The sequence below is a fragment of the Podarcis muralis genome, chromosome 2, assembly GCF_964188315.1.
Source record: "Podarcis muralis chromosome 2, rPodMur119.hap1.1, whole genome shotgun sequence".
Lineage (NCBI taxonomy): Eukaryota > Metazoa > Chordata > Lepidosauria > Squamata > Lacertidae > Podarcis > Podarcis muralis.
Window position 1 is genome coordinate 7,423,092 of NC_135656.1, and position 25,100 is coordinate 7,448,191.

Genomic DNA, 25,100 nt, shown 5'->3' on the forward strand with positions numbered 1-25,100 from the left:
CCGTTGCTCGGTCCCTGCTCCTGCCAACCTAGCAGTTCAAAAGCACGTCAAAGTGCAAGTAGATAAATAGGTACCACTCCGGAGGGAAGGTAAACGGCGTTTCCGTGCACTGCTCTGGTTCACCAGAAGCGGCTTAGTCATGCTGGCCACATGACCCGGAAGCTGTACGCCGGCTCCCTTGGCCAATAAAGCAAGATGAGCGCCGCAACCCCAGAGTCGGTTACAACAGGACCTAATGGTCAGGGTTCCCTTTACCTTTACCTAACCTGTGTTCTGGTTCGACTTCTGTTATCCACTTTGTACACTGGCTTATAAATACAGTGGTGCCTCGCAAGACGAAATTAATTCGTTCCGTGAGTTTTGTCATCTTGCGATTTTTTTCGTCTTACGAAGCACGGTGTCGGAAAAGTTTTGGAAAAGCTTCAAAAATCACCAAAGTCTTCAAAAACCTCAAAAAAGGCTACCACACCGCGTGCTATGAGTTGCTCCTCGAAGTCAAGTCGCAACTGTATTAACGGTGTTAAGAAAAAGGAAACAAACTTGCAAGACGTTTCCGTCTTGCGAAGCAAGCCCATAGGGAAAATCGTCTTGCGAAGCAACTCAAAAAACAAAAAACCCTTTCGTCTTGCGAGTTTTCCGTCTTGCGAGGCATTCGTCTTGCGAGGTACCACTGTACTGTGTAACCAAAGAAATATGCTGAGGATACAAAAGCCATTTGGGGAACAGAATTCCCATTAATAAATGGGGCTTTTTAACAGCAGTAAGACACAAAACACAGGCCAATTTTTACAGATGCAATCTCGGTCCACGTGATAACATTATGGCCTATTCAGCCTTAACTTATAGGTTTTTACCATCATGGGAAAGACAATAGCAGCACGAGATGCCTTAATAGCCCAGAGAAGAATGAGGCAGGTCATTTGGATGGCAGTGAAGAGGTGCACTTTTCGCAATGGAACGTGTCGAAGATAGATGAAGTCCGGCTGGTGTTTGGTTGGCATTCCAATGAGCTTCAGGCGATCAAAGAACTAGGGAGAGCATACAACAGAATAAATCAGGCATTTGAAACAAGGCATAAATTACTATAGAGTGCCTACTTCATGAACTACCTTACACAAACCCGTATAAAATAGCTAAGGGCATTTTCCACACAAGACACAGATGCAAAACGCCTTTAACATGTGGGTGTACCTTGAAAGCAATATTAATCTTCACTAGAATGTGCTTTCCATTTTATTAGGAAATGATTCCCTGTCTTCCAGTTCTTATCTCATATTAATAAATAAAAGGGATTTCTGTCACACTGAAAGGCAAGAAAGCCACGCTTTGCCAAAGGCAGGGAGCAGCAGCTCATTCTTTAGCAGAAGGCATGGTAGGCTGCTGCCTCTCCCCTGACCTCCATTGCGTTGCTGCTGCTTACCCGGAAGTACAGGGTAAAGGGCGAGGCATTTATGAGGTCAGCACAGTGAATACGCACCTGTGGAGCCCATCCAGCACTCCTTTCAGTGCGTTTGCACCATGCCAACCTCACTACCGCCTCTCGCCTGCCCCTCTACCTCCTGGCAAGCAGCAGCAACACTGCTGACTGGAGATGTTACTGTGCAAGTCGAAGTGTGGGTGCAGCTTCTGTTTCAGCCATTTTGTTTGGTTGCTAATGACACTGTAAATGTATAGTTTTGCTGTAATCTTTAATTTTTTAGTATATGTTTAAGATAACATTTGCTTTCTTGCTGATTATGTTTCTTTAAATGTGTATTTTATGCTCACTTTGATTTGTAATGTTTTATTTTGATATTTTGTAATAGTTTGTTCACCACTTTGAGATTTTTTAAAAAATTATACACTCAAGACACCTTTCCCCCAAAAAAACAAGTTTTGTCTCTTTCACACACACTGGAACTTGCGGTTTCAACACTGTGTTTGAAGCAGCCTTTATTTTTATGCACAGTGTTGGAAAGGCACAAATGTGGGAGGCTGAGGAACCAAGAGAGCCAGTGAAAGGCAAAACAAACTAATTCTAGATTTGTCCCCAGCTTCCTCTCTGCTGAGTCCTGCAAAGGCATCACTATGACTATGAAACTGACCAGCCATGCTACCCCCTGGAATGATTGTAAGTAAGAAGGCAAGCAGGTTGGGACTGGCTGAGGTTGCAGAGGGGAGTGCCCCATTTGCCCCAGTTAAGCAGACTCCACCATCCTAATCTTTGACAGAACAGACTGTGCAGTGTTACATCAGAGGTTTGAGATTACTGACAACAAAAATGAAATTCAAGCCATTTCTACACCCTTGTGTTAGATCCGAAGGGCAAAAACCCACTACAATAAGACTTGTTATACATCTGGAAAAAAATGCAAAACAAGGAGAAGAGGAGTAATTAAGACATACACAATTAATATTATTATATGTGTTACAAAATATATCTGTACTGTTTTGGATGCTGTGCTTTCAATGCACTGGATGTTGTGTATTGTTTTATTGTTGTGCTCTTATTAATGCTGTGAGCTGCTACAGTTGGGGAGGCCTAATAATAAATAATAATATTTTTTTTGTACCCCACCCACCTGTCTTGGTTGCCCCAGCCACTCTGGGCAGCTTCCAACTGAATATAGATAAACAACAAAACATCACACATTAAAAGAGTCCTGATACAGGGCTGCCTTTAGATGTCTTCAGAAGGTTGCATAATTATTTATCTTTGACATCTGACAGAAGGGCATTCCATAGGGCAGTCGCCAAGAAGGCCCTCTGCCTGGTTCCCTGTAACTTGGCTTCTTGCAATGAGAGAACAGTCAGAAGGCTCTTGGAGCTAGACCTCAGTGTCCGACCTGAAGAATGGGAGTGAAGATGCTCCTTCAAGAAAGGATCCCTTCTACATCTGTGGCAATCTGTGTCTGCTGCACAGAGAGGAACACTGCAACCTTCAGGGGCCTTTGCCAACTTCAAGGCTTCAACACAGGTGCATAACAACCAACTCCCACCCAGGTAAAGAACACGAGACATAACTATGCCTATGCTGTCTAGAGTGTTTGACTAGGTCCCCATGAAGCTTATCTTGGGCCAGATACCATCTCTCAGTCTAACCTACAATAATTCCAACTCCCTCCCTGATATAGAATATACCTCACCAGGATGTTGTGAATATAAAATGGGAGGAGAGTCACATATACTGGCCCGAGTTCCTTGGAAGAAAGGCAGGGGTACCACATAGTGTGAAGGAGTGAAGGGAAAGGAAGGGAAAGGATGAGTGGAAGTGGAAGATGGAATAGTGAAAGTGATATTGGGGAGGGGGAGAGGAAAAGAAAAATAGGGGAAAGAGGAAGGTTCTTCCTTTAAGAGATGGTGGAACATTTCCAGACTGCTTTTTCTAATGTGTATTGCGTTGATCTGCCTCTTTTGGGCAATTCCTTGAAGTCAGTAAAATTGCATACCTGAATTCCGTCCAGGGAAGAAACGCCCATGTACAGGAACACTCCATAGAGGACAGGCATAGGTATAAACTGGAAAAGGAGTACACACATCATTCCACTATTCATTTATTCATTCACTTCAAGCACTTATACACCATACCTTCTGCCAAAACAACACTCCAAACAGCATCCAAGAACAGTAAAAACAGCATTTAAAAGCATAGTACAAAATTCATAAAGCATAAAGGCTTGGTTGTAAAAAGTCAATAGAGACAACTATAACTAATAAGCAGCAAACTTTGCATTACAAACAGATGAGTTATATATTTATTTGTGGGGCACACTTAATAGGATGCATCTAGCTCTTGAAGCACAGTTCCTAGCTGTCATTGTATTGGCAAATAATATAAAATGACCCACCAAGAACGCCTAAATCTGCCTTCTTGGCCTCTCCTCCCTGCCTCTGTTATATCTCCTGGCAACTCTTCCAACCCTTATCTTGTCAATGAAATGCAGACTGAGCAAAGACTTAGGCCGCAATCCTAACACTTATTAGGGTCTAACTGTGCAATTGTCTACGTGTCAATTTAGTAGCCCATGGGAGCCGAGAGAAAGGATCTTTTTGCTATTTTGGGTATAAGAGAATTATCTGGCTCCAACTTAATGCAGAAAAAACTGTGCTCTAGGTACCTATAGTCTGAGGAGCAGAAGGAAATAAAGCCCCCATTTAATGAGGCCATCTCTCCAAAACACCTTCTGCAAATACCATAAGTGCACTTTTGGAACAGAAATCCAGAGTTAGTTGCTATTGCCAAAGCTGGTTTCTCATATTAAAACCAACACCATCTAATTTCAGTGCTTTCCCAAAAATGGGGCTATTGTCATATTGTAACCTTGAAAGTTCCTTTTACCTGCAACGCACTAGTGATGAAAACTGAGAGGCCCATTAGTACAAAAATCATCAATCCGGTAGCTCTTTGCTCACGTATGCCCAGGAATTTAGGTTGCTCTCCAGGAGCTGCCACGCTGGACTCCAGTTTGAGGCTGTTCACATGACTGATGGAAAGAACGGTGGCAGCAACAAACCAAGGCAACCCCATCACTGAACACACACCAATCATGACGCCCACCGTTAGAAGGTCCAAGTGGTAGCCGCCCCCTTTCTGTGGAGATATAAGTCATTAGCAGATGGCAGCTAGAAGCTTATATATTCAGAGAGCTATCAAATACTAACAAGTTCTAGAGAAAGGTTTGTCACATGCTTGAAATGCAACAGAGGTCACAGGACACCTGATGGCAAAGGCCAGGCCCCAGTTCTTCATACCATGGAAGATGATAGTAGGTAAGAAGCAGATTATCCAACCTCTGTCAGATGCAAGATTCTTTCACTTTTGGCAGTACTTTGAACTAGTTAAAACTACACACACACACACACACACAATCTGTTAGAGAGCATACTTTCTCCCATATTTATTTTCCTATACCCTGAGATCTGCTGGGAGGTCAATAGAAAACTGTTGGGTTTTGCAAGTTGTTTTAAAAGCAGAAAGATCTCTGCTTATTTACTAAGCCGACCTATTTCAAGAAAGGCAATAAAGCTGATAAGTAAGTTTGCTAGTAAGTTTGTGGACAAACAAAAGAAGAACATTACCACCTTGATTAATTTAGAACAGGGAAAGAGATTATCAAAAACAAAACAAAAAAAGAAATTGTAACTTTGCCTTTTGAATTTTATAAAGCCGTTTATTCATCAGATAACTTAGATCTAATGAGGGCATTTGTTTGTGATATACCTAAAATTAGCAGTGCAGATGAGGTTATGTTAAACAGCCTACCTATGGAAGAAAACGTGAGACAGGTTATCTGTTTATTGGAACAACCCAATAAACTGCTGGTTTCCTAGCAATTTTATAACAGATTTTTGTAAGACTAATACGTATCACAGAATTCTTAACTAATTATCAGACATGTTCCCATTTTTCAAATACTTGAAAAGATGAAAATTCACTCTTATTTTTAAAATAAAATAAGTGGTCATATTGGCCACTTGCGGAATTTTTCAAAATATATTAATCATCACCAGAGTTTAGAAGCAGTTGGGCTTCAGTTCACAATATGAGAAAAGGAATAAATGTAATTGCTGAAAGTGAATATCAGCAGAAACAAGCATGAATTATGTGTTCCTGGGTGTCAGGAAGGCATTTGATTGAGTGGAAGAACAGTTTTTATTCATTACATTGCAAAAATGTAGTAGCATGAGATGTTCACTTCTCCAAACCTGGGAGTAGTAATGTTTTAGTCCCATTAAAATCACTGAGGCTTACATTAGTCTAATGTGCTACTAATTGCAATGGGACCAAAGCACTGATTAAAACCAGTGGGTGGCATTCAACTAAGTTTTACTCGGAGCAGACCCACGGAAATGAAAGAACACAACTAAGTATCTTTCATCTGAGCCTTTTAATGCCATCACAATGCTGCTGTCCTAGTAGGCAACATGATTATACTTCTCATATCATAGTAACAGAAATAAAAGTATTGCAGACTTCAACAAGCAAAGTATACCATTACCTTAAGCTTATGTTCCTTCCTGTTCACAATAACTGCAGTGATCTGCTGGTCCATAAATACCAGTATGGTGCAGAGCAGAGCTGGGATGATAGCTGCTACTACTGTCCACCCGGGATTGTCACCAACTGGACTAATGAGCCACCCACGGTCGTCTCTTGTTGGCTGCAGAATAATACACAGGGTTTGTGCACTACCCAGTCTCAGCTGCTATTCTTCTTGATGTCCTGAAAATTCTAGAATGTCACAGCATGGTGCACAACAGACTTGCCTACGGCTCCCCATCCTAAATTTAAAAATGCTCTCCATATGCTTGGGGTGTCAGACATTTTGATATGACCCTAAGGACTCACAGTTTTGAGACACTCATCAAATCAGGTACACATATCCTAGCAATAGGCCTATGCCCTATGAAATACAGTGGTACCTCAGAACTCGAACGGCTCCATTGCCGAATGTTTTGGTTCCCGATAGCCGAAAACCCGGACGTGCTCCAGTTTTCGAACGTCCCTCGGAACTCAAACATCCGATGCAGCTTCCACTGAGAGCAAGAACCAATCAGAAGCTGCGGCTTGGAACTTGAACGTTTCGGAGGTCGAATGGTCTTCCGGAATGGATTACGTTCGAGTTCCAAGGTACCACTGTAACTACTTCTCGTGTCTATATAGTGACCAACTTGATCCATGCAATACAGCACTCCTCCTCAATCCATCGCCTTCCACATGCCGTTGAGTTCCAGCTCCCATCAGCCCCTTCCAGCATGGCCAATAGCCAGAGATTATGGAAGGTCCATCTTAATTGGGCAATGTGCATTTTATACTGGAGTCAATATAAAAAGGTAAAGGTAAAGGACCCCTGACAGTTAAGTCCAGTCACGAATGACTCTGGGGTTGCGGTGCTTATCTCGCTTTACTGGCCGAGGGAATCAACAGTTTTTCCAGGTCATGTGGCCAGCATGACTAAGCCGCTTCTGGCAAAACCAGAGCAGCACACAGAAATGCTGTTTACCTTCCCACCGGAGTGGTACCTATTTATCTACTTGCACTTTGATGTGCTTTTGAACTGCTAGATTGGCAGGAGCTGTGACCAAGCAACGGGAGCTCACCCCGTCGTGGAGATTCGAACCGCCAACCTTCCCAATTTGCCATCTTTCCCTATAACACAAACCTGGAGAGGAATTCTTGAACTGTGTACTCTAGAATAAGCTCAGGATTCATGCGCAATATGTAGGGATCCCACAGCTGGCCATGCTGGGGTTCCTTAGCACTGTGATGGGGAGGACATTTGAATACCACCACTTTAGGGAATGTGGAGTAGAGCCACATGCCAAGTCCAGCAGAGGGCTTTAGGTTTCGCAAAGCAAAACATTAATCGCAGAGAAGAATAAACATGGTCCCCTGAATCCACCCTTGGGGTATTTTTCTTAAGGTAAATGGGAAAGGGACCCCTGGCCATTAGGTCCAGTCGTGGCCGACTCTGGGGTTGTGGCGCACATCTCACTTTACTGGCCGAAGGAGCCGACATACAGCTTCCGGGTCATGTGGCCAGCATGACTAAGCCACTTCTGGCAAACCAGAGCAGCGCATGGAAACGCTGTTTACCTTCCTGCCGGAGCTGTACCTATTTATCTACTTGCACTTTGACATGCTTTCGAACTGCTAGGTTGGCAGGAGCAGGGACCGAGCAACGGGAGCTCACTCTGTCGCGGGGATTTGAACCGCCGACCTTCTGATCGGCAAGTCCTAGGCTCTGTGGTTTAACCCACAGCGCCACCCATGTCCCTTTTCTTAAGGTAGCAAGACACAAATATTTTACCATGCACAAGCATCTTTCAAGCATTTTCAGTTATGATGGGACCGTCCGCAACCTTTGCTTGTTTCCACAGTGTCGCTTCTGCCTTGACTGGACGACAGAGCCACCAACTTCTAATTCCACAATTCTTTAACGTTTTCATCTTTCTGCTTCCCACTCTGCTTTTAAACATCCACCTGCTTATTTCAAGCCATGAATTCCTCTCGCCTCCTGTACTCTACACCTTGCCTCATTGCCCTGTAATCTACCTATGCCCAATTGGGGCAGATGTCCAGAGCCCCTCTCAGCAAAAGGTATAGGAATACTGCAGGGATGAATTACCACATTTTGAAGTAAGTGTCGTAATACACATTACTATCCTGGTGATGTCTAAGACATTTAAGCCCAGAGTCTAAAATTACCTAGCTGCATCTCTCTGCCAGATCCACTGCAAATAGTATACACAACTCCCAAACCTCAGTTCCCCCTATGCACATTTAGCTATGAAATATTAACTCCCCTCCAGAACACAGACAGAACCTGGTATGGTGCTGTCCTCTTCTGCCCCAATCACATAGACATCCCTTATTTTCTACACCAAAAAGCTAGCTGCACTTAAGAAGCCACATCAAATCTATCATCAAAAGAAAGGTGCCTACCTTGAAGACCCTGGGAACATGTAGCTTTGGAGATGGGATTCCAGCTAAGTAGTCAATTAGAACCATGATAGCAATGGTAATGAAAATAGCAAAATCACCTACTGTTGAACGAACCTGTTGCAAAAAAAAGCAAGAGAGGGCTTAGCAAGAGGATATATGTTGGTTAGCAGAGCACTTAGCAGGTTAATTAGTATGCAGATGGCTGAGACAGGGGCTGAAAAGGACTGCAGGCCTGAAAGCCGTGAGTTAAGCCGCCTCACCGCAATGCAGAACTGTTTGCACACTATCCTATTTGCAAATTAATGCAAGAACACAATGCAGTATGAGAGCCACTGTGGTGTAGTGGTTAGAGCGTCAGACTGAGACCTTGGAGGAAGGGTTCAAATTCCCACTCAGCCATGAAGCTCCCTGGCTGATCACTTTCTCTCGGCTTAACCCATCTCACAGGAGGCAGAGAATTGGGCACGCCACCTCGGAAGACGGGTGGGGTGTAAATGCATAAATAAAAAAAATGCATAATTAAATAAGTTAGCAGAAGGCAAGAATAGGTGGATGCTCAAAAATGCCCTAAAAACAGGAGGGCCAAACCACATACTGCAAGGGCAGATGGGGAGGTTACAATACCAGCCTAGGTGGGGCAACATTCACAGAAAACTCTTTGTCTATCTGAATCCAGATTACAACTCAAAATGCAGGTAAAAGCTGAGCACATAACCCAAGCCAGTAAAATGTCTTGTTTAGTTCATTATTTCCTTCATGCAGCCCAAAGTCTCTGCACTCAGTAGCAAATGGCATAGTGAGGTGAGGTGTCTCTGTTCACCTGGTCTCCTGTCAGTCACATTTCTGTTGCTGACCAGGAAATAGAAGAGGAAGGCGGTGACAAGGTCATCATGGTGCAAACACACCAGCAAGAGCACTGGATTGGCTCTGCCTGCTTGTTTGCAGCATGCCAACCTCACTGCCACTTTGTCACCTGTCCCCTTTTTCCAGGACACACCCTCTTTCTCATGGGTATGTAAAATGAGAGTCGCCATAGCGATCCATAGCAAAAAGTAGAAGTTGGCAAATGTGTCCTGTTTTTTGCTCTCCGTAATATGGCAACCCTAACTTTGCCCCTCCCTGATACCTGACCCTCACCTGCTGCTGCTGCTTATTGTATCTGCTATAACTCTGTACTCTGCCATTGTGAAAGAGAGAGAAGCAATGTCTCTCCTTTGCCACTGCTCCAGATGCTGGCCACAAACAGGGCCACCTTTTGGCCCTCCCCATGGTAAATGCCAGGTGCCTTAATTTACCCCACAGGGTAGAGTTGAAGATAAGCAGAAAGTCCTCCCCTCCAAAAAATAATAATAATCCAGCCTGTTCATGTGACCAGGGTAATGTGGTAATTATGCAGAACAGAGAAAAATAATTCAGCCAGTCATTGTTACACAGGGTAGACAGCATACACCTGTCAGGGTTTCAATTTGCTGTGCTCACTACTGCTATCTACTTACTCTTTTTGGGAAATAGCTACTGGTCTTAAATTTCTTCAGCGTACTCGACAGGATAAAGGTGGTAAAAAACAAAATGCAGCACCAAAAATAAACATCTGGGGTGAAAGGTCCATCAACGCCACATGAAGGTCCTGTGAATTCTCCAAGCATCTTCCGGCATTTCTGAACAAACAAGTGTAATCAAAGCATTGAAAAGAAAGCCCAGGCAGCAGGCATGGCAACATCAGTGATTATTAGATGCAATGAACAGTTGAATAAATTAAAGGTAAAGGTAAAGGGACCCCTAACCGTTAGGTCCAGTCGTGGCCGACTCTGGGGTTGTGGCACTCATCTCGCTTTACTGGCCGAGGGAGAAAGCGTACAACTTCCGGGTCATGTGGCCAGCATGACTAAGCCACTTCTGGCGAACCAGAGCAGCGCACGGAAACGCTGTTTACCTTCCCGCTGGAGCGGTACCTATTTATCTACTTGCACTTGATGTGCTTTCAAACTGCTAGGTGGGCAGGAGCAAGGACCGAACAACGGAAGTTTACCCCGTCACAGGGACTCGAACCGCCAACCTTCTGATCGACAAGCCCTAGGCTCTGTGGTTTAACCCACAGCGCCACCCGTGTCCCCTTGAATAAATTAGGGCTGCTCAATTTGAATACTAAACTTGCAGCAGGGGGGAGATGTGGCTCTCCGGATTGCTGGGCTCCCAACTCCACTCATCTTCAACCAACATGGCCAAGGGCCAAGGATTGTGGGAGCTGTAGTCCAACAATCAAGGTGGGCATAGGTTGGCAATCCCTACCAGGTAAGAATGGGCAAAATGAAGTTGAAATAAAGTCTCCATTTGGGCTAAATGTGATACTCTACTATTCAGCAGAACAGCCTGTGTGTGCATGGATGCTGTTATGCAAATTCAACATTGCTTGGGTGGGAGAATCCCAAGCCCACAATCCTTAAATGTGGAGGCATGAACATGCAGAACGTGTTCGGCACTTAATACCATGATAAAGTTGGGCCATGATCAAGTATGTCTTAACCTGAAGCACTTTAGCTAATGGGGCCTCCTGCTGCCACTGCGCCGCCGCTGCACGATTTCTGTTCTCATCCTGAAGCAAAGTTCTTAACCTGAGGTAATATTTCTGGGTTAGCGGAGTCTGTAACCTGAAGCGTATGTAACCTGAAGCATATGTAACCCAAGGTACCACTGTATATCCTTTAGAACATTTAAATTTCTTGTTAAGGCTTTACAGATTTGTGTAACATAACTTGAGGGGGGAATGGGAAGTGATTTGTCCATTAGGGGTCAGGGAGTAGAAATGTAAACCATTATTAGTAGCAGTATTTCTGTTGTTGTTATTATTATTATTTTATGTGTGTAAAGGCTGCTTGCTAAACACAATAAACCAAACTGACTAACATAGGTTGGAAATTGTTGAAACACATAAATAAAACAGTGGCTTAAACAAGGTTCAGATGGTACCTCAGTTTAAGTCCTGTTTACGAACAATTCAGTTTACGAACTCTGCAAAACTGGAAGTAGTGTCTCAGTTTGCAAACTTTACCTCGGTCTAAGAACGGAATCCGAATGGTGGAAGGGCATTGGCGGTGGGAGGCCTCATTAGGGAAAGCGCACTGTGGTTTAAGAATGGTTTCGGTTTAAGAACAGACCTCCGGAACGGATTAAGTTCATAAACCGAGGTATAATTGTACATATTTTACTACAACAGTTCTGCTGCAACCCACTGAAAGCTAATGTAGTGCAGGCATCCCCTCCAGATGTTTTGGCCCACAACTCCCATGATCCCTAGCTAACAGGACCAGTGGTCAGGGGGTGATGGGAACTGTAGTCCAAAACATCTGGAGGGCCGAAGGTTGGGGATGCCTGATGTAGTGCATTAGTGGGCGTGTCAGAAAAGGATCAGGGAAGCCTAATTTCAAATCAGTACACAGCCATGAAGTTCCTTTGAGGAAAGGCAGGATTGTAGTAATTGTAGACAAGAACTTTAAGGGTACACATGTAAAAAAAAAAAGTGCTAAGATTATTGGTTTAATAAATGCTGATCTAATCAATTGGTAATGCTGTGCTACAGACATCAACCCATCTCCAACGGGGGGGGGGGGGGTTGCTGCAAAGACCAGAGACTTACGGAGACTGTGAGGTTAGCCCATGTGACGGCTGAAGGAATGATGTTGTTTTCTTTCCAGTACTGCAGGGTCTCATTGCTGGGATTCGCTGGGGCTGAACACCTGCAGCTGACAGGCAAAGGAAACGGTTAACAAAGCACACTGAGAATGTCTCAAAAGACAGCCTTGTTTACATCCCAAAGCAAAATGGCATATCCATTTGGGATGGAGTGGGGGAAAGCACAAAAACCATATTGTTCCATTTGTGGTAAGCACCTCCATTCGGAAAACATTTACTTGGGAATCATTCCCACAATTGAGACTTTGTTCTGTCCAAATCCTTCATAAGAGGAGAAACTCAACAGAGCTGCTTTTAACTACATGGCCTGAACTGGTGGCCCTGCCTTCCCTCTTTGACTTTACTTCCATGCCTGGATGGATCACGTGACCACTTTACAAACCGGTAGTTCCTCATTACTACAGTCATACCTTGGGTTACAGACACTTCAGGTTGCGTTTTTTCAGGTTACGGACCGCCGAAACCCAGAAGTACCGGAATGGGTTACTTCCGGGTTTCGGCGGTCGCGCATGCGCAGAAGCACTAAATCGCACTTTGTGCATGTGCATAAGCGCCGAATCGTAACCCGCGTGTCCACTGTACGAAGCTTCCGTTAGCTCCAGACCATTGCTAGAGCAATATTCTAGTCTGCCTGGTAATGGCTGCTGCCTATATGCAGCCAGAATTTGGAGCTGTCCATGGTCCTAATTCCCTGTCTGAACTCTAGTTTCACTTTCTTGATCGTCCCTGCAGACTCCACCTGCAACAGAAGTGCTGGCAGGTATAACAATCAGTAAATAAATGGGACACACAAGAACCCCCTTGAGAAATAGCTTGAGGAATGCACCCTATGCCACAGTATGGGTAGCAGAATTCAAAGTGTTGGTGCTGACCTTTAAAGCCTTAAACAGCCTTGGCCCAGTATACCTGAAGGAGTGTCTCCACCCCCACCGTTCAGCCTGGACACTGAGGTCCAGCGCCAAGGGCCTTCTGGCAGTTCCCTCACTGTGAGAAGTGAGTTTACAGGGAACCAGGCAGAGGGCCTTCTCGGTAGTGGTACCCGCCCTGTGGAACGCGCTCCCATCAGATGTCAAGGAAATAAATAACTATACAACTGTTAGAAGACATCTGAAGGCAGCCCTGTATCGGAAAGCTTTTAATGTTTGATGTTTTACTGTGTTTTTATATTTGTTGGAAGCAGCACAGAATGGCTGGGGCAACCCAGCTAGATGGGCGGGTATGAAAATAACAACAAGAACAAGCAGCTGTAGCAGACTCCACCTGGAACAGATGTGCTGGCAGATCTAACAACCATTAAATAAACAGCACACACAACAACCCCCTTGAGAAATAAATAGGTCAAGGAATGCACCCTATGCTACAGTATGGACCATGGCTAATAAGTGCCCAAAATGCTTATAAATTAACCTTTATAAATTGAAAATGCCAATATCCATACCAGAGAGAGAAAGTGTGGGTCTGTGTATATGTGTAACTGTACAGCATAAAAATCCTTTGAATGACCTCTGTTATCTTCTTCACTAAATGAGCTCCATCCAACTAAAATTATTTCCTCCACTGCCTCCAATATATGAATGGAATGATATACCTAGATCTATTTTTATTATAGCGTGTTCATTTCAGTGAATCTATCATGCACTAGTATTTGCTTAACCATTGCTGGGGCAATTCCTTTGCTTCCCAGTCAGTGGCATAGCGTGGGTTGTCAGCACCCGGGGCAAGGCAAGTAATTTGCGCCCCCTAACCCGTGGATTTGTGCCCCCTAACCTGTGGATTTGCCCTAAGCCCAGATGTTGCGGCCGGTGCGGCCGGCCCCCCCTGCACCCCCCACGCTACGCCACTGTTCCCAGTTCTGTGCATCAGACATTCTCAGAGCACTCAGTGAATTCAAACAAACCGAAACAAATCAATAGGCTACATTTAAACAAGAAGAGCAACAGTAACTCACTAATACAAGCTCAGTTGATCAAGATCCGTGTGCATATGAAATGGGTAGGTTCTCTCCAACTTAATCAGTTTCTCTAGAGACTCATAGATGAAAATGATGCAGATCAAAGAGGCAAACGCTTCTTCTGTAAAGCGAGTTATGTGGCACACAAGGCAGCTGGCATCAGTTGCTACAAGGAGGACGCACATGAATGTAGTCCACAGGCCAATGCAAGTTCGTAGAGAGAGATAATTTAGGTCATAGTCTCTGCAAAAAAGAAGAAGAAGACCAATTTAGACTCTCTCCCTTGCAGAAAGAATTTAATTCAAACCCCTAATCAGAACAGAAAAAAGCTACAATGCAATATAGAGTTAAGTAAATGATCCTAAAATGCTATTGACTCTGTTTTGCTTTGTGGCCAAACTCTACCATCCTTAAACGGTAAAGGTAAAGGATCCCTGGACGGTTAAGTCCAGTTGAATTCAACTACTGATTACACACAGTCATAAATATTATCTCCAGCCACAATGAACCCTTTTAATCACAGATGACATCGCTTTATCTTCTGCCACTTTTTTAAAGTTTAGAGGCCCAACGCCATGTGGGTAGGGCTCTCCCCATGTGTCTTTTCCACTGGATGTGGACCACATTGTATGATGAAGGACTGGAAACAAATGAATTTAATTAAATAATTGAACTTCCAATGTTCAGAATCTTGGTTGATGGCATTCAACCATTTCTGTGAGAGTAAAGAGGAGGGGGGCATTGTCCCTCTCCAGTTATTAAATTCATTCACAGATATCAGGGCAATTCACAACATAAAACTTAGGGGTAAAAGAGAGGTAGAGAGACCCCTGACCATTAGGACCAGTCGTCTCACTTTACAGGCCAAGGGAGCCGGTGTACAGCTTCCGGGTCATGTGCCAGCATGACCAAGCCGCTTCTGGGAAACCAGAGCAGCGCACGGAAATGCCATTTACCTTCCCGCCAGAGCGGTACCTATTTATCTACTTGCACTCTGACGAGCTTTCAAACTGCTAGGTGGGCAGGAGCTGGGACCGAACAACGGGAGCTCACCCCGTTGCGGGGATTTGAACTGCCGACCTTCCGATCGGCAAGCCCTAGGCTCTGTGGTTTAACCCACAGCGCCACCGGCATCCCTAAACACTTAGGGGACAACATAGCAAATCATGAGGAGCAAAATCATGGCAGGTTGCCATTTCCCACATCACTTGCCCCCCTGGCTTGCTATGCATCACGATTAGCCCCAGATCACACCAAAGCAGGGAAGTATGGTAAGGGGAGAAACATTAGGTCCATTCACTAGACCGACCGACCGCCCTCTCTCTGTCTCTGTCTGTCTCTGTCTCTCTTCCACGTCCTTTTGTCAAACTATAACAATTGTTTGCCCCTTAGGAGAGCACACAGCCTTACTTGCAGAATTTGAATAAAATCTTCTCGAAGACCAGTACCGGCCCAGTACTTCCCAAGATGGTGAGAGGCTGACCAGCGAAGAGGGAATACACCACCCCGGTCATTGAGGCTCCAAGCAAAGATTCTATTGCACTCTGCAGGTGTGAACAGGTAAAAACAGAAGGGTGGCCATGTTGAGTCAGACTACTGGTCCATTCAACTCACCTAACTACAGATTCTACAGCAGAGGCGAAATTAGAACTTTCAGAGATTCTGATACCTATAGAACAGCCTCCATGTTTTGGCTTCTTCGGCATTCTCTTTGCAATTATTGCTTGATTGTCTCACCACCGCCACCTATTTCTTTTGGCAGAGTTTGTGGTGAGTGGGGGAGGTGCAGCAATATAAAGAAAAATCATCCTTTCCCTACAAATAAGCTAACTGTGTGGAGATAGATAGCTCAGGAAGCAATTTCAAATGGCACTAGTTTTCAGGTTCAATAGCCCTCAGCCTCTGCTTTCTGCAGTGGCAGGTTATTTCTCACACTCCTTATTATTATGGATCAACTTACTCCCGAATAGCTGTCACCCTTTAATTTATATTCAGACTCATGAATGTCCTTTAAGTATTGCATTCTGTCTATAAGTCTAGTAAATCAATTAAAAAGGAAATCCAAACACTGAGCATTTTCTGATTGAATACAAAGCATGGTTGAAAAGTGTTCAGAGGCCATCTGTCAAGGTGAGGAATCCTAAGTACATACCCTCACCCTCTGTTCTAAAAGAGATTATGGAGAATGTGTCTTCTGTAAAAAATGAACACCTGAAGGCCACATTCTCCTGGGGGTTTAAAATTCCATAACTTCAGAGATGTGTCACTGGCCACACAAACTGAGTGATGAAGTCTGTCACAGTGAGATAAAAACATTGGCTCTATTAATGCTGAACAGCACACAAACCTGAAATGTAGAAGAGCAGCAGTTAAGTTAAATGCTTGCTGCTTTTTTGCAATGCTACCTAGGAATTATTCATAACACATGAAAGGAGAGGGGGGAACTTTCTTACTATTTCTCCCTCTGTTGCTTCTCCCAGCAACCCCCCAAAGGTGATCACAGGAGACATGCAGGCACAGTACAGGAAGAGGAAGGAAGCTAAGCACTGCAAACTCATAGCATCTTTATAGTCGCTCCAGTACCAAGGAACCTTCCGTTTCACATCCAAGATCAAGCCACCAAACAGCCTGCAAAGAAAATACAGGGAGATCAACAAGAAAAAGGTGGGCAGACACATCATTTGATTTCCACAGGGGAGTTAACAAAAGAGGGACAGAGGCATAGTTGAAAGTGGTATGATTGTAGTGTTAGTCGTGCTCATCCAATTATCATGTCAGGTTCTGCAAAAATCTTATTTCACCCCAAATGAGTGTGGGGTGAAAGTTGTGGGTGTGTGGGTGTGGGTGTGTTTTCACACGCACACACATGCAGATAGTGGAGGATGATATCTTCATCACACCACCTTGATCCTCTATAAAATTGTTGTCTATAGGCAACCAGATGACCAATTCACAAAACGACGGCCTGAATTGTGGCTAATTTGGGCATTACTTATAAATGGGCATCTGCACTTGCTAGAATCATTTGGACTTCTGAATCTCCACTATAAAAAAGTAATGAGGTTTACTGCTGGGTCACTTCATACTTCTAACTAGCCTTCTGACTAGGGCCCTCCATGCTATGAAAGCCACCTGGACCAATGTTTCAAAAACAGAAGTTGTACTTGTGTATCACCAACTTGTGTGGCAGTGAAGGTCATACTTTAAATTACCTGTTGTGTGAAGAATTGTGGTTTATTTTGTCTGCCTTGAATCTACTGCCAATTTTGTTGGATGACCATAAACACTCTGCAAGCTCTAGTGCTATGGAAGAGGGAAGGTGGCCTATAGCAGAAACCATTTGAGGCACCTAGAACATACCTTCCCGTTCGCTGGAGTTCTGGCCCACCATGATCATCTTCTGCGTCCTCTTGGCTAATGCTTCCATTAGGGGCTCCTGGTGTTCCCTGTAACTTTCTCTTTTCCTAATAAAGTGGGAACATTATGAACAATCCCATTAATTTCTATCCAAGGAATCAAGGAATAGTTCATTAACTGAGTGAAAGTAACTGGAGCCAATCCAGACATGAAAACAGCATTTGGGCTTGAATGGAACTAAGAAAGTGAAAATAAGGAAAGAAAGAAGCAATAGACAGTGGATTGAGTCAATCAGTGTAATGCCTATGAAGGCATGCTATATTTATGGCAGGCTGTCCTCTGTCCTGACACTGAAGCAATCACCCAACGGGTTCATTATCTTTGTGCATAATTTCTGTAGGAAAGTGGGAATCAAGGTGCTTTGAGATGGAATTTGAAAGAAGGAAATGAGATGGGGTTCTAGGCAAAAGGGGCAGCAAGGGAGAACGATTGAAATCATCGAAAGATATATTTGGGTGATGGAGTCGCAAATTTGCAACAAAAGACTACAAATGTGAGCCAAGTCGGCCACATTCTTCCACCATAATAGGTAAACACTCCAACTCAACTCAGTATATTTTTAACTTGTTCTCATAGCAACAAATGGTCCAAGGCCATGGAGACTATTACTGCACGCTACTCCCTCCCAGATCTTGACACGCTGTCATCTTGGGACCAACATAAAATCCGGGCCTGGATTCTTACAAGAGACGAGGCCATGGACCGGGCACAGTCCACCACAGCTCGCCTCTCCATGTGGCTCCCTAAAGTGAAAGTGGTAAGATCACTTGCCAACTACTTGATAGACCTGACGGAGCCCAATTTGAGAAGAGCGTTTACCATGGCCCGCTTCCATTCTATACCCACGGCCTTCCTGCAGGGGATTTACTCTAAGACCCCTATTACTCAGCGTCTATGTCCATGCACAATGAATGAAGTAGAGGACTTCATACATTTCTTTTTCTACTGCCCTATTTATGAGCTAATAAGAACTAAGCTCCTCCTCTTGATCCCGTCCACCATCACATCTAAGGAAGACTGTTTGAAATCGCTTCTTGTGGACGCAAATCCCCAAATTTCACGTGGGGTGGCAATCTTTATAGTGCAGGCTTTGAAACTCAGGGCTACTCTGACTGGGTAGTGTGTCCTAGACCTGGACCTGTTTTAATTCTTTTTATTACCTTTTTAACCTAATGTGCCGAGCCTATTTTGGGCCATTATATGCTTTATATACATCCGCATTTTAGATTCCCGGCGCTGGCAACTAAATCTTTACATTATTGTCTTAGGGTAATTTAAATGTCATAACGCCAGTAATATCGCTTTGAATTTTGTTTGGTTGCTTGTCTCTAGCATTTTTGTCTTATCCTGCTATGGCTGTATGCTAATGCAATAAAGGTTTGATTGATTGAACTCAGTATATTCTGCTCTGACAAGTGAATTAGCAGTCTAGACCAGGCTTCCTCAACCTCGGCCCTCCAGATGTTTTTGGCCTACAACTCCCATGATCCCTAGCTGGCAGGAGCAGTGGTCAGGGATGCTGGGAATTGTAGTCTCAAAACATCTGGAGGGCCGAGATTGAGGAAGCCTGGTCTAGACAGTCAGGGATGAAGAAGAAGAAGAAGAAGAAGAAGAAGAAGAAGAAGAAGAAGAAGAAGAAGAAGAAGATGATTACTGAGCCTCTAACAGGCTACATGCCTGGTGAGCTGCATTCAGCTTGGCAGGTCACAGATAGTACAACTCCTTCCAGACAAAAGGGTTAGACAAAGCCAGATGCTCTCAATTATTTCAGTTCATTGTGGACAGAAAAAAAGCCCCACCCATATTATTTCCCTTTTGTTTCAGCCTGCAGCAAGTCATTTGTTTCCACTGGACAAACTCTCAAAAAGTGATGTTTACAACAAAAGTAAAGGTAAAGGGACCCCTGACCAATAGGTCCAGTCGTAGCCGACTCTGGGGTTGTGGCGCTCATCTCGCTTTACTGGCCGAGGGAGCCGGCTTTGGGGTCATGTGGCCAGCATACAGCTTTGAGGTCATGTGGCCAGCATGACTAAGCCGCTTCTGGCAAACCAGAGCAGCGCACTGAAACGCCGTTTACCTTCCCGCCAGAGCGGTACCTATTTATCTACTTGCACTGGTGTGCTTTCAAACTGCTAGGTTGGCAGGAGCAGGGACCGAGCAACGGGAGCTCACCCCATCGCAGGGATTCGAATCGCCGACCTTCTGATCAGCAAGTCCTAGGCTCTGTGGTTTAACCCACAACGCCACCTGCGTCCCAATACAACAAAGGTACCGAAAGACAAATCCTGTACATCATGTGCAATAGCATATGAGAGACAACATGGGCCTTTCCCCTATAGTTCAATGTTCCAAAAAGGCTGAACAGACTCTCCTTCAGGGCCCTAGTGTGGGTAAGCAGGTGGAAAGCCTTAAAATGTAACATGGTTTTGATTACACTATTAACACTGTCCGCCTAATCAAGGGACCAACCTACGGAGTACAAAGGCATCGCTTCCAAAAACACAGCCATCGTGTTCTAGTGTACCGGAGAAGAAAGTCATTATTTACCTGGGAAGGGAGATTTTTTGGTGGCTCAATTCTAATTGATGGATCCCATTCTCCAGGTGGTAGCACCGTCGCCTGATCTAGAAATTCATCAATCCCAGCTAAAAGGTCATTACGGTTCCTAGCTTTATAAGCAACATCATGGAAAATCTGTAGACAGGAGATCAAGACAAAGCCATCAGTCTGTTACATTACATACAACAACAACAACAACAAAGCCATATGAAATTTGCATGATGTTTTGCCAAATAAATAATTTGCAATCTCAGCTATTGGTTTGTTTGTCCTGAAAAATAGGTAACAAGATATTTTTCACTGCATTATAATTTTCATTGCATATTTTTCATTGCATTATCTTGTAAGTGGGAGCAATATGCAGGCTGTTGGGGTATAAAGTCTTTTACCAAGCCACGAAAGGCTTCTACTTCAAAAAAAGAGTGTGGTTGAATATAGAATGGGTCGGATGACCATTGCAGTATTATATGCTTTCCATAATCTGTCCCAAACAATGCTCATATAGTTTATTCTAATGTATAATGTTAATATATCTGCTTCTTTATTGTTTTATTTATTTATTTATTTTAAAGATATTTATTAAGGTTTCAAACAATAAAACAAACTTCACAATACAAAGTAAGAAAAAAGAAAAAACACCACTCAAAAATCAGAACAAAAAACACAGTAAAAAGCCCATCAAAAAAAACAAAAGAGAAAATACATGAAAAGACATAAAAAAGAAAAAAAACCAATTTCTTAGATATTATTCTCATAATCCTCTTTCCAGACTCCCTCGCATCTCCCTTTTCTGCGTTCCCTTTTACAGAATCTTATTCAGCAGTACCTCACCTTCTTTCAAATCTTATTTCATATTATACATTTCCACTATTATGTCTCCAGTTTTTCCCCATTATTCCATTTTGTTTAAGTTTGACATAATATTATTCTGACTTCACCCTTGTTCTGTTGACCATTTTTACATACACCTTTCAACTATATCGCTAATACCATATTATCTTTATATCCCGCATCATTCTAACATTCATACAATTTGCAATGCTTTTGCAAGTAGTCTTTGAATTTCTTCCAGTCCTCTTCCACCAGCTCTTCTCCCAGGTCTCGGATTCTGCCAGTCATTTCTGCCAATTCCATATAGTCTATCAGTTGCATCTGCCATTCTTCTGCTTCTTTATTGTTTTAAAAATTGAATTTCACAAAATGGGTAGCAGCCTGAGCAAAATGTCTCATATTTCTAGCAACAGTTTTGCATTTCTATTCTCTTATCATTGTGACATTCTTCCTGAAGCTTGAATTATGGCAGAAAGGCAAAGCAATGCAAACAAAAGGGGTGAAAATATATTTTTTATTTTACTGTACCTCATCAGTCATGAGGGTAGCCATGGACCTTCCAATCTCATGGTACTGTTGTCCTTTCCCTAATGGACCCAGCAAGATAAACATGAACCTAGGAAGAGAGGGGGGGGAAATGGGGCAGACGTTTTTTAAGGCTTTGAGAAGTTAACATTCCTTTAAGGCAGGCATCCCCAAACTCGGCCCTCCAGCCGTTTTGGGATTACAATTCCCATCATCCCTGACCACTGGTCCTGATAGCTAGGGATGATGGGAGTTGTAGTCCCAAAACAGCTGGAGGACCGAGTTTGGGGATGCCTTCTTTAAGCCAAGTATGTAACATGTCACATTTCAAAAGTATGGGAAGAAAAACTGGGCTCAGATGAAGCCTGTCTTCCACGACCTCCTCACCACCTACATCCATGATGCTGTGATGCAGTTTAATGTAGCGTTACCAGATGTCCCCAGTTCCCGGGGACAGTCCCCCGATTTGCAAATCTGTCCCCGGACAAATTCCATCCCCAGATTTGCAAATCTGTCCCCGGGAAACATGGCAGTGGCAGCCTCAGCAGCCCAGAGCCAGCCTGGTAGCGCAGTCGGCTCTGGCTGGCTTCAGGAGCTGCTCGCTGCCGCTGCCACTGCCAAAGGGGAACTGGGGACGTCCAGCGGTACAGATCTCCTTCCCCCTTCCCTCTTTGTTTTGACAGATTGGAGGAGGCTCAGGGGTCATGGGTGGGCAGGCGCTGCCCAGGAGGGGTGCAAGGCATGTGGTTTCTCTGCCAGGCAAGGTGCAAAGCCCTTCTTTTGCACCCTGTGAAACATAAATGTGCAGAGTTTTTTTTAAAAAAATTGGGCAACAGCCACCCGTCTGTGACTCCCAAGCCTCCCCCGATCAGTCAAAACAAAGGAGGAAGGAGGAAGGAGATATGGGGAGGTTCAGGAGTCATGGGCAGGCGGTACGCCATTGCCCAGTTTTTAAAAAACTCTGCGCATTTATGTTTCACAGGGTGCAAAAGAAGGGCTTTGCACCTTAATACAAAATGCATGTGTGCTTGGGCCCAGGGTCTTTTGCCTCACCATCCTCACAACTGACTCCCTGTTGCTACTCAGCTTCCAAAAAAAAAAAAGTGTCCCCGGATTCATTGAAAAAAATCTGGTAACCATAGTTCAATGATCACAGTGAGGAGAGGACTGGGATCCCAGATATACACACTGTCAGAGTCAAGTTCCCTCTGCAACCCATTGGGGCACCAAGCTGAAATGTCAGGCTCACTTTCCTCCCAGCCCCAGCCAACTGGGGCCAGCTCATGCTTGCAGGCTTCCTTTGGCCCTCCTGCATTTCGGGGAATTTGGGGTGGTAGGTGACATCAACCTCTCTTCCAATTCAGGCATTGCACCTTCTTCCTGTCCTGTGACAACAAGGGTTTCAATGGCGGCAGCATAAAACATATCAAGTGGGAACAGAAGGGAAGGAACATTCTGGATTTCCCTACTCACTAAGCTAAAGGTAAAGGTAAAGGGTAAAGGGACCCCTGACCGTTAGGTCCAGTCGTGACCGACTCTGGGGTTGCGGCGCTCATCTCGCTTTATTGGCCGAGGGAGCCAGCGTACAACTTCCGGGTCATGTGGCCAGCATGACTAAGCTGCTTCTGGTGAACCAGAGCAGCACACGGAAACGCCGTTTACCTTCCTGCTGGAGCAGTACCTATTTATCTACTTGTACTTTGATGTGCTTTCGAACTGCTAGGTGGGCAGGAGCAGGGACTGAGCACAGTGGCGTAGCGTGGGGGGTGCAGGAGGGGCCGGCCGCACCGGGCGCAACATCTGGGGTTAGGGCAAATCCACGGGTTAGGGGGCGCAAATCCATGGGTTAGGGGGTGCAAATCCACGGGTTAGGGGGCGCAAATTACTTGCCTTGCCCCGGGTGCTGACAACCCACGCTACGCCACTGACTGAGCAACGGGAGCTCACCCTGTCGCGGGGATTCGAACCGCTGACCTTCTGATCGGCAAGTCCTAGGCTCTGTGATTTAACCCACAGCACCACCCACGCCGTTCCTAATTAATCTGGGTTGGTTCCCCAGAGGAAGACCATCTCCACACTTTATGCAGCAAATGTTATATCCTGGAGTAAATATAGAGCATCAATATACATCTTCAATCTCCCAAGCACAAGCACACAAGACCTCTCATTTCCGAATATATCATAACAGTACAAAACAAAAATGCTTGCTTTATATAGGTTTTCTGCTTTGTAGAAATGCTTGCTTTCTACTCTCTTTTTTTGAGGTTTTACTCAATCAGCAAGTTTCTATTATCCTAATTTGAAGAAAAGCAGAGGGGAAATGATTGGCAATTTTGGCTCAAAGTGTGGACAAATTATAATAATTAAGCACAATATTCCAAATTCTGCAAAAAGGAAAAGGAAAATGACAGCTGGGCAAATTACAGGCATGCATACAAGTTCTCATTATCACAAATTGTTGTTGTTGTTCTTAAGCCTACAACACCAACAAAACATAGTGATGTATCGAAGTGAGAGCTGGACCATAACGAAGGCTGATCGCCGAAGAATTGATGCTTTTGAATTATGGTGCTGGAGGAGACTCTTGAGAGTCCCAAGGACTGCAAGAAGATCAAACCTATCCATTCTTAAGGAAATCAGCCCTGAGTGCTCACTGGAAGGACAGATCCTGAAGCTGAGGCTCCAGTACTTTGGCCACCTCATGAGAAGAGAAGACTCCCTGGAAAAGACCCTGATGTTGGGAAAGATGGAGGGCACAAGGAGAAGGGGACGACAGAGGATGAGATGGTTGGACAGTGTTCTCGAAGCTACCAGCATGAGTTTGACCAAACTGCGGGAGGCAGTGGAAGACAGGAGTGCCTGGCGTGCTCTGGTCCATGGGGTCACGAAGAGTCGGACATGACTAAACGACTAAACAACAACAACAACCAACAAAACAACAGTAACAACAACTCTTACCTGGTAGGAAGAGGAATTTCAGTCATGCCTGGGAGAAGAACGGCTGGTGATAAGCGCACAAAGGCAATAACCGGTCGAGAAAGAAAATCTAGCTCTCCCACAAGAACATTTGAGGCTTCTGCTCCAGTGGGAATCTTCTTCATAAAATGAAGCTCTGCCTAATTCCAAAGAACAGGGCATAATTTCTAGGGCTGAGATACAATTTGACCAGCATTTTCACCCACACAGACAAGGCACTCCTCCTTTTCACCCAAAACAAACCCCTGTGTTGCAATAAGAACCAAACACAACAATACAAAAGCAACAAGCAGGCTAATAGTTAGTAGAGAATATATAACAGAATAATGATATCATTCAAATTATAGGAATAACAGAAGTTGTCTCAAAAGTTTCAAAAGTAAAGTCTATCCATACGTCTTCCATTGAAACTTTTGAAAGACTATTGATAAACTTTACTTTTGAAACTTTTGAGACGTCTTCTGTTGAAACTTTTGAAAGACTATTGTGAGACTGTCCTTAGACATCTGTTTTGAACACACGGCTTGACGGTCCTCGCTACCACTCTGTTAAATTGTATATATGAGCTTTGATTGGCTTATTCCACCTTTTCATGTGTAATTTTGGGGATACTCCCTCTTCACTGACTTTGACTTTTTTCTTTTTTGCAGGGTAACAAGGGATCAGATAAGCCATCAAGACTTTACCTCAAATGTATTCATTAAAAAACAAACAAACAATTGCTCC

General features: G+C 44.2%; 1 protein-coding gene across 2 annotated transcripts in view; it reads right to left on the minus strand.

Annotated features, from left to right (window-relative positions):
* SLC4A8 (solute carrier family 4 member 8) overlaps positions 1 to 25,100 on the minus strand; it is an 82,388-nt gene that overhangs the window by 8,231 nt on the left and 49,057 nt on the right. For both annotated transcript variants that reach the window (XM_077923824.1, XM_028721477.2), the window contains exons 8-21: positions 24,357 to 24,514; positions 21,402 to 21,489; positions 20,031 to 20,177; positions 17,427 to 17,530; positions 16,520 to 16,694; positions 15,477 to 15,610; positions 14,064 to 14,309; positions 12,060 to 12,165; positions 9,922 to 10,083; positions 8,426 to 8,539; positions 5,979 to 6,140; positions 4,319 to 4,570; positions 3,429 to 3,497; positions 855 to 1,028 (exon numbers count right to left, since the gene is read on the minus strand). In XM_077923824.1, coding sequence (XP_077779950.1) covers positions 855 to 1,028; positions 3,429 to 3,497; positions 4,319 to 4,570; positions 5,979 to 6,140; positions 8,426 to 8,539; positions 9,922 to 10,083; positions 12,060 to 12,165; positions 14,064 to 14,309; positions 15,477 to 15,610; positions 16,520 to 16,694; positions 17,427 to 17,530; positions 20,031 to 20,177; positions 21,402 to 21,489; positions 24,357 to 24,514 — 2,091 coding nt within the window. The remainder of the gene's footprint in view (positions 1 to 854; positions 1,029 to 3,428; positions 3,498 to 4,318; positions 4,571 to 5,978; positions 6,141 to 8,425; positions 8,540 to 9,921; positions 10,084 to 12,059; positions 12,166 to 14,063; positions 14,310 to 15,476; positions 15,611 to 16,519; positions 16,695 to 17,426; positions 17,531 to 20,030; positions 20,178 to 21,401; positions 21,490 to 24,356; positions 24,515 to 25,100) is intronic.